Source organism: Neoarius graeffei, chromosome 7 (genome assembly GCF_027579695.1).
Source record: "Neoarius graeffei isolate fNeoGra1 chromosome 7, fNeoGra1.pri, whole genome shotgun sequence".
Classification (NCBI taxonomy): Eukaryota; Metazoa; Chordata; class Actinopteri; order Siluriformes; family Ariidae; genus Neoarius; species Neoarius graeffei.
The window spans coordinates 63,053,065-63,063,457 of NC_083575.1; the positions used below are offsets into that span (position 1 = coordinate 63,053,065).

The 10,393-nt window shown below is 38.1% G+C and overlaps 1 protein-coding gene across 1 annotated transcript in view; it reads left to right on the forward strand.

Moving 5' to 3' along the window:
* Window positions 1-8,247, forward strand: part of LOC132889575 (inositol polyphosphate-5-phosphatase A-like) — a 363,076-nt gene extending 354,829 nt beyond the window's left edge. The window contains exons 14-16 of the mRNA XM_060926225.1: window positions 5,041-5,109; window positions 5,974-6,058; window positions 6,235-8,247. Coding sequence (XP_060782208.1) covers window positions 5,041-5,109; window positions 5,974-6,054 — 150 coding nt within the window. The 3' untranslated portion in view covers window positions 6,055-6,058; window positions 6,235-8,247. The remainder of the gene's footprint in view (window positions 1-5,040; window positions 5,110-5,973; window positions 6,059-6,234) is intronic.
* The last annotated feature ends 2,146 nt before the right edge of the window (window positions 8,248-10,393 follow it).

Genomic DNA, 10,393 nt, shown 5'->3' on the forward strand with positions numbered 1-10,393 from the left:
CATGATCAGTTATTGATCCTCTACTCATTCTAGCTCTCTATCCATCAAATTTCCCATATTTCTATCCCTGTTCTCGCCATCTCTCACTGGTAGTTTATGCTGTGCCAGGGTCACAGATGGAGTGGGTGCAGAATATGTAAACTTTCATCTGCCATGCAAAGCTCATTGTCTACATTGGCAGAATATACAGGCCTGCACTCATAAAGTGCCAGGCACGCGTGTCTGCTTTATAAAGCTTCATAAGTCTCCAACGAGCTGGGCAGATCTGTTACTCTGGCTGCTCTCTCCGAGTCAGCTTGCAGCCAGCCAGACCGAGAGCTGCTCTCGGCTATACTAGAACAGTAAGCTCCTTTTCTCTCCTTTTTTCTCTGGCTCAGTTTATACTTGACATTAGCATCTGCCTCATATGATCTGCTCACAAGTGTACTTTGAGATGGAAGGCCATTCACACCTGTTATTTCCATGGACCACAAATAATATATTTTTGTTTCTTGAAGAATTGCTAGATCTGCCAGAAGCAGCCCAATATCACTTCACACTCACATTCACACCTATGGCTAATTTAGAGTAGCCCGTTGACCTAATCCACATATCTTTGGACTGTGAGAGGAAACCCGCACAGGGAGAACATGTAAACTCCATGCAGAACAGAAAGACCCCAGTCGGGCGCCAGAACCTTCTTGTTATGAGATGACAGTGCTAACCACTGTGCCACCCGAAACACAACACAAAACATTTCAAAAACAAATGTACACATGTTCCAGCCCACCTCTCCAAGTGGTCTGAGTGATTGGCTCACAGGCACCATCTGACCCCATTCAGACCTGTACTTACTGCTGTTCGCTTGTGATCCAATCACATGAGACAGATGTTCATACCAAGTCTGAATGGAGTCTCTGTCATTCCATCGCTGACTCTGTTTACTTTCTCGTCTTAATCTCAAGCATTTCTAACAGATGTGGAAAAAGAGGAGCTTTGCCACTGATGTTTGGCAGTAGTCAAGTAGTTGGCATACAGGATTTTTTTTTCTTTACCCCCATTCCAAGCCTCTCATTACCCCTCCCCCAAACAAAAACGAGACATTAAACTAATTATCTCTAATGAAATATAATTGCCACACAAAATTCCCCAGAAAATCTTATTTGTAGAACTATTGTGTCCATTTTAACATTACTTTTACTCTATAAATTTGTGCATTTACTATTGCAGTTACTGCTGGTTATCGAGTAGATTATTTTATCTTCTTCAGATGTCTATTCTTTATTTATGACCATATATGGAATAAAAAGGTACAGTTTTAGGACCTTGGTGAAAGAACAGGTTTTAATAACGCTTTTTAAAAATGTATTGATATGTAATATTGTACTTTTGTTAATATCACAGTACATTTGGCCATGATAACAATGAATATCAAGAGCAGTGGAAAGGATTTTGCAGGGAGGGGCAGGTTAGGCTGGCTTTCGGGCCGTTTCTCCCCACACATGAAACAGGCAACCCTTTTCAGAAAGAAACATGCAAAGCACCAGCCAGTTAAAACCACATTTTGCTTTCTTAATGCCCATTAAGGGACTTGCACACTTCATTAGTAGTTCATTTAGATATCTGTTATTAGATTACATAAGTTTATGGGGTGCTGAGTTTTTCTTTCTCCATCTCCTTTCTTTTTTCTGTAGCTCTCTTTCTTTCTTTCTTTCTTTCTTTCTTTCTTTCTTGGTCTGTCGTTCTCCCTTTCTTAATTTCTCCTTAATTTCATCCTCTCTTTCCCGCAATTTCTTACTCTTTACCTCTTTCTTTCTCACTCACACCCTCTCCCTATGTATCTCTCTCCATCTTCCCCCTCTCTTGAAGTCAGAAGTGGTACAGATTGTTGAGACATGGACCCGTAAACAGAGCTGTGCGCAGCATCATCGATCATGCCGTGCTCCGTTAGCTCTGTGCCGTGTTATTTTCTGCTTGCCGAGCCCTAACACGCTGAAGGTTTGCCTGCAGCGGCCGGTTGAGGAGCTTTCGCGCTCTGCACCATAATGAAGGCTCGGTGAAGCGTGCGCGTCGCCGCAGCCCCAGACCCTACCGTAATTTGTTTATCTGTCTAAAGATTACGCAGGCCGAAAATCCACAATTTTATGCTGCCTTTGTAAATTATCAAGTATCTTTTTGATGAATGTATCTGTGCCACTGGTAGCAAAACCCCCTAGTGTACAAATGTTGTGAATATTGAAGCGTAGCCTGAGATGGAAAGGTGTGTGTGTGGGTGGGTGGGTGGTGGGGGGTTTACCGGATTGTGGTGCAAGGATGACCTGTATGCTCCTGTATTAGTCGTTCGGAGTTCATTCAGAATGAATTTTTTGCTTCAGAAGCTCTCAAGTTTATATCAGTCCGTTTGGGCACCCTTCAGCATTCCCAGACAGATCGACTGCAATGTTCTGAGTTTGAGTGTGTGTATTCAGAAAGCTTTTAGTTCAGGTTGAAAACCGCAATCTAGCTTTCTGTTATTTGACTATGTAGAATAACAGAGGACTACCGCATATACCTGGTATGTTTTAATTGACCATATGTATGCCTTTTCTATTCAGAATATCAATTTTCTTTATAGATGTGTGATGCATTCTAAGCTTAGGATGTAATTACACTCCCAAAACACTTTATTAGGAACACCTGTACACCTACTCATTCATGCAAGTATCTGTTCAGCCAATCACTTGGCAGCAGTGCAGTGTATAAAATCATGTAGATCCGAGCCAGCAGCTTCAGGTAATGTTCACATCAACCATCAGAATGGGGGAAAAATGTGGTGTCCGTGATTTTGACCGTGACATGATTGTTGGTGCCAGATGGGCTAATCTGAGTGTTTCTATAACTGCTGATCTCCTATAATTTTCAAGCACAACAATCTCTATAATGGTGCAATGAAGAAAAATCTTTCAGTGAGCAGCAGTTCTGCAGCCGGAAACGCCTTGGTGATGAGAGCTCAATAGAGAACGGCCAGATAACCACTCTGTACAACTGTGGTGAGCAGAAAAGCATCTCAGTGCTACAACAGCAAAAGACCACATTGGGTTCTACTTCTCTCAGAAAGAGAGAAAGCTGAGGCTGTAGTCAGTACAGGCTCATCAAAACTGAACAGTGGAAGACTGAAAAGCTCTAGCCTGGTCTTATGAATCTCGATTTCTACTGAAGTACATAGAGGGTAGGGTTTTTTGGTGCCAACAGCATGAATCCATGGACCCAACCTGTGTTGTCAACAGTCCAGCCTGGTGGAGGTGGTGTAATGGTGTGGGGAATGTTTTCTTGGCACACTTTGGGCCTGTTAATCCCAGTCAATCATCGCTTGAAAGCCACAGCCTGTTTGAATATTGTTCTGACCATGTGCTACAATTTATCCATCATTTAATGACTACTTCCAGCATGATGATGCACCATGTCACAAAGCAAAAGTCATCTCAAACTGGTTTCATGAACATGACACTGAGTTTAGTATTCTTCAGTGGCCTTCCCAGTCACCGGATCTGAATCCAGTAGAACACCTTGGGGATGTGGTAGAACGGAACGGGAGATTCACAACATGAAAGTGCACCTGAAAAATCTGCAGGAATTGTGTGATGCAGTCATGTCAGCATGAACTAGAATCTCAAAGGAATATTTCCAATATCTTGTAGAATCCATGCCATGAAGAATTGAGTCTGTTTTGAGAGCAAAGGGAGGCCATACCCAGTATTAGTGTAGTGTTCCTAATAAAGTGTTCTGTGAGTGTACATACACAAGTATTCACATGGTAAGCTCCACTCCTCAATGTTTATATAAGATCAATATTTTGTTCTTAAATTACTTTTTGTTTACCCAAACAGATACTAATACTTAAGCACATTTTCATTTGTTGCATTAAAAAAAAAAAAACCCCTGAAAATCAAGTGCACTGCAATATTTTTTATGAATACCAAAGTAGACTCAGTTATATATGCAAGCATCAGTAATGAGCATTCATTTTTGGTTACTGCATTTAATCTTGGAATTTTCCCATTTTGGTGATAGAGACTTTGATGAATTCCCAGTTACTATAATTAAATATCATATCATATACATAGAACATGTGGTATACATTGTAGTAACTGAGAATTCATCAGCGGATAACATCTACTTTAAATTTAATCAGCTGTGCTGAAAAGTGAGATGTTCTTTTAATACATTCAGTATAATACAATATAACAATAATTGAATGATTTTATTCAATCGAACAAATTTTCTGTTGAAATTTGCCTTAAGTGTTAGTTGTGTGGATGCATTTATGTTTGTGTGGAAGTAGTTAAAAATATAAAACGAACACATTTTTCCAATTTTAATGTTTTGTATTTTGTGTACCACTTAAGTTATTCCACGAAATTGAGTCATACATGAACTGACTCGCCTCGTCGGCTATAAGCCACATACGACGAGATTGAGTGGAATAACCGTTTTATTCTATCCACATTCACTGGATTTTGAGAAACGGAGCATTTTTATTTTTTGCAAATTCGATAAATAAAAACTTTATACAAAACGTCCGACAAAATCATTTCCGCTTAGAATGTAAACAAACTGGCGAAATGACAGTAGCAATTTGGGAAGAATGCTATAATAATAATTCTTGAAAAAAAAAAGATATATTCTTACCATCAAATATTTTTATTCCATATTTTGTAGCTTTTTTTGGGGGGGGGGGTTGTTTTCGAGTAGAGTTTTTATTTCGTCCTCGATTGGTTCAGCAACACGCCGCCATTTTGTTTTTCTCTCCTCGCTGTATATGAGCTGATAGCCTAGTAGTAGAGTAGGCAATCAGAGCATGTGATTTGCTCGTCTCCAGTGAATGCGGATAGAATAATTATTTGGAATGTATTTGGGTCAATATATCCAATATGTTTGTACTCTAATACCAGAAAGGATCTTTTCTGTTTGTTCAAACTGTTAAGGCTCCAGAGTAAATGCAGGTATCATTTATTTACTTGTGCACTGTTTTGCTGATTTTTTTTTTTTTTTTTTGGTGCTTGTTTTTATTTTTGTTCACAGCCAGAGACCGAGGAGAAGTCAATAACATATGACAATATAGGGCCCAATGTCTGCATGGGGGACCACAAGGTATGTAACCCTGTCCTGTGCATCTGTGTGTGAGTCTGACTGAGAGTCTGTGACCTCAGCTGTATGGTTGTGAGCATGTGTCTGGCTGCCTATTCTGAATGAGTCTGTGTGTCTGACTGGGAGAGAGCCTACGGGCCCGACCTGGGGTTTATAAGTCTGTGACTGCAAGTTTGGGTGAGAATATATGGCTGTGATTTGTGTGTGTCTGAGTATCCATGAGTCTGTCTAAGAGTCTGTAAGTCATGACTGTGAATCTGACTAAATTTCTGTATTTTATTTGTCATATAACAAACTTACATTGAGTTTGCCAGTTAAGCTTAACATTTTTGCTTCCTAAAAAAGAAAGACGGAAAACAAATGGTAAGCAGAAACAGTTTACAGAAAGATTCATCTCCATCTCTGCTTGATTATCCTCATTCTCATGCTGATGATGTAGTTTGAATTACACTCACCTCCTCAACATCCGTCATTTTTATCTTATCAGCCAAAGCTTTCAAAAGGTTTTACATGCTGATGTTAACATAACTTTAAAATGCCAAAATGTTGATATTCATTGGAAATGTTCCAACTGAACAGCTCTTACATATAAGTCCAAATTGTGCATGGAGACCATGAGAGCTCTCTGTGTGCTGCATATTTGCGTGCGCGTGTGTGTGTGTGTGTGTGTGAGAGAGAGAGAGAGAGAGATACAGTCGGGTCACTATGAGAAATCTTGCATGAGCCGCACAGTCACCACTGCTTTAGATATAGGGAAAGGCTAAAAGTATCCCATGTGTACATATGGAAGAGTCAAAGCTAAGCTGTTACTGATTCTTTTTTTGCCTTTTTTTTCCTCTTTTATTTGTGTGTCTGTATGTTTTGCAGCCTGTTTTCCTGTCCTTTCGATTAACCACAGGGGCAGGTAAACGTAATGCAAATAAGCACAAGTGTTGTGTCATGCAGTGATGTGGTAAATATTTTTTCTTTCATTATTTTTTTTTTGTTTTCCCATCTTTTTAAAATCACGCCATTAATATTAGTTTAAGCAGTTTGTAATGACCGTGTGTGACTTCTTACTGTGTGTGTGTGTGTGTGTGTGTGTGTGTGTGTGTGTGTGTGTGTGTGTGTGTGTTTTTCCTTGGCTAGATATATGCTGCCAAAGAATGGAGGGGATTTCACCACAAGCAACCCTGTGAGAAACTCTGAGACAGCTGGACACACACACACTCACTCACTCTCTCACACACACTCACAGAAAACCCTGATAAGACTTTTCAGCAGGACTGACCAGTCGTAGTGAAATGAGTGCAAGCCATCACACTGATAGAAATGGCAGCATGTGCCCAGGGATGATTTAAGATTCAAGAACACACTGAACATCAAGCACACACACACACACACACAGGTCAAGCCGCTCTCTTCTCTCATTGGACACTTTTCCTGCAACCCTTTTTCCCAGAACACCGACACAGTGACAAACAACTTAAAGGACAGCTCTTCTTCTATGATATAGCCTTGTTGCCAAAACTCTAATAGAAAATCAGATGTACTACATATTTTAAAGACAATACTTGCGATTTTTAGATATGCCTCTACATTATAGAAGATACTTCCATAACTTGTGTAAGATGTTTTAAGAAGTGCAATGCAAAAAAACAACAACAACCAACTGTTGTATATGTATAGTGTTAGGTTTATTTGTACATTGGATTATTATATAGTGGTAATGATGCTTTTAGAGCTGTTTCCTTTCTCTTTTGGCGAGCTTGTGCAGTCTCTCTCTGTTGGATTAGATTTTTTTTTTTAAGTTCATTTCAACAATTGACATTTAGTTTGCTTTCTTTCCTTTTGATTTGTTGTTGCTGACCCGTGTGCCCAGCACACCATGCCATGTCTAACATTCACCAAGTCTCATTTTATATACTGTACTTTTTAAAGAGATAATTTATGATTCTTACGAAAATGATTACACTGAGGTATGGATAAAGACCTGCCACTTGTCAGCTGAACCATTTGAATAGCCTAGTTATAGTTATATATTACAGCACACATCATCTGAAGTGCACCTTTTTTTTTTTTTTTGTAGTTATATGATTTTCATGTAGCCTATCTGAGCTATTCTAACCAGTGTCATAGGCCATGCAAGTAGCTATATAAGGATGTTTCATAAAGCAGTCTCACTTTGGTTATTGCATTATTATTCTTAGCCTAACTTATTTCTGTGTAATAATATGGTTCTGAATGTGATATTTTAGATAGGCTTGGGTATCTTTAAAAATGTAAACAATTTTTTTTTTTTGGTTTAAGTTTTGTTTTCCTTTTGTTACTGCGTTATGGTGCCAAGTATCGTACACAACAGACAAGTGTGTGTTAAGAATTTGTGCAGTCGGTAGGAGGAAAGCGGTCGCTTTTCAGAGTCGCGCTACAAACCGCGCAGCCTACTATTGGAGTGAACAGTGTGCCAAAATAGCACGCGCCGCTGTTTAGAGACGCACTTCAGTGTGGTGTAGTGTGCGGTTTGGGACGCGGCCTGAGTTGCTCCGTCTGTTTCACCATTAATCCGCTCGCGCCGCTCGTTAGAGCTGTAAAATGGCGATTAGCAGGCGGCTGTGCGGCTTTTCCTCATATCGATTTTAATTTAGGACACTACATAGTTCACAGGCCGCGTGAAACAGGTAGTTTGATAGGCTATTTGGATTTCTTTCTCTCTTTTTTTTTTCTCCCCTTCATCATTTAAAATCACCATAAGTGAGAATGAATTTGCAGTAAAAATTAATGTCGTCTTAACAGTGAGTTGCTTCCCAAACAGGCGTAGTCTACTAAATAGTGTCAAAATAGTGTGCTAGCTAACTAAATGTGAAATAGCCTACTATTTTGACATTGCAGGCCTATTTATTGCATTAAGGTGAGGTTTTGGGAGAGAATAAGGCGTTATATAGATGACACGAATGTATTTTGTTCGCCAGAAAACGTCGACGTGCTGTTTAGTAGTATCCTACTATTGAGTGCGGTAGTATGCCATTTTGGACACTGCTCAATAACCTTTCCCCTTCCCGCCGGTCACGTGACGCGGTGTGTTCCCTCTGTAAGAGCAGATAGAGATTGAGCTCCATGGGTGGCCTGGACTCTTCAAGCAATAAAACCATTAGAACTGAACAACCGAGTGTTTTGTCATTACTGCCACACATTCATCTCTCTCTCTCTCACACACACACACACACACACCAGGTTCATAATAAGGCAAGACACAAATCGAGACTCTCTCTCATATATATACATAATGTATATATAAATATATTTTAAATGTCTATAATATATATATTTAAAATATATTTAGATATTGACTATATATATGTATGTCAATATATGTAATATAAAATATATTTATGTATTGACATATTTTATAGTTTGTATATGTAATATAATATTTTATTTATTTAAAATATATTTAGATATCGACACACACATAGCTATATATTAGCTCCGCCCACTTGGCCCAATCAACTCGTGTCTTGTCGCCTGTAATGATTGTGTATGGATCATTATGATATTCCTTTGGAAACCTTAAGTGAAAACACTCAAGAGCAAACTTTTTATTTTAAAAATCGCTTTCCTTAAAATGAGAGATGGCAGTTTCTTGATTATCTGCATTCATGAAATTTTATTTTAGCCTCATTTTCGTTCCTGTTTAGAGGAATGTTCTTGAGGAATTTCCCAAAATGTTGATAATTTTCTTGGATTTACGTTAGATTTTATCATTTAAAATAAACGTATAAAACTGGACACTTTTGCTCTTGGGTAAACAATAACGAAATTGACAGAAGCAAACTGTCCTGTAGGCCTAAAGGTATTTCATTTGAGTGTCTTCACAGTGAAATGAGCGTTTTAATTCTAATAATCACTCGAATAGTAGATTTCTGGTTTTATTAAATGCAAGTAGGTTGTTATTAATTATGTCTCATCTGGGGGAAAAAATTCAACTACTAGCCTCATTAAAAGTGCTTGTAACAATACCAGCAATCACTTATCGAAGGTTGATTCGGATATCTATTGATTTAAAATAATTCTCTTCACCTATGCAGTCTTTTTTTGTCATTTTAATTGGTTTCGTACTGCTATAGGCCTACAGTCACTGGACTGAATTCAGATTATTAGTAGTAATCTTATTAGTGTTTTGGAAGCACATTATCATGACCCCAGTTCCATAATCAATTCCAGCAGTTCGAAATACTGCACAACCTGAAAGCACACAAAAAGAAATTCTAAAGAGGGTAGTCTAGTTTCCTGTATTGAATACATAACTAACAAACAAACACCTGTTGGCTTTGGTGGTTGTTAAATATCATATTGATTTGCATTTATTTACAAAGTTGGCAGCTTCAGTATCCAGCCTGACCATTTCGAGCTGAAATAAATCACAGGGCATTGTTGTAACTTCGTGTGGGAGTAGTGGACATCAGTTGTACATTGGATTTACGGTGCATTATGGGTAATAATATGATGTAAAAACATCCAGGGAATATAAATTATCCACTGTGAATTCGGACACTACAAAATGGCTGCATCCCAAACATTCACACACTGCAATGGTCATCTGTATTTCTTTCTCTTGAACACTGGAATGTTTCATGTGTGCATAATAAGTTTGTTTCAGTAGATGAATCATGATCATCTTTGTTACAAATTGTTCCATTTTCCTAAAAAATATATATATATATTTATTTACTCTAAAATAATCTATTTGTATAGCCTATTAAAATTACAATATCATTAAATCCCTCTCGTTAAGATTAAAGTGCAGTTTCACTTGAGTGTGTATCTGGAGCCAGATGCCAAAAATTTGTGAAGCAGGTTGCATTTAAATGATCCATGGGGGAAAACCATTTATCCTCATCTTACTTCTGCAAATTAAACCATTTTCTGTGTATCATCTGTTACACGGTGATATAATTTATTAATGTACACCGCTCATCACTTCTCTACGTGGAAATAAAACTAAACAGGCTAATCCCATCAGTTGAGCAATAACTGTCTATAGAGCCATTTACAGACTCATTACACATTGTTTTTAAAATCGATCACTTCTTATAGCTGATCTTTTGTTTGGTCAAGCCAAGAGACATAAAAAAAAAAAAGTTGACGTACTGTGCGTTTGTTGGCCTAAATTAAGCAAATTATTAATCATGAAAACATAACGAAATGAAATCTATTGAGACATAGGCTATTTAAAACATAAGCTTGTTAAATAATTTATTGATAATACAAAGGTTTTCTTACTTCAGCACGGAAGCAATAATATTCTCTT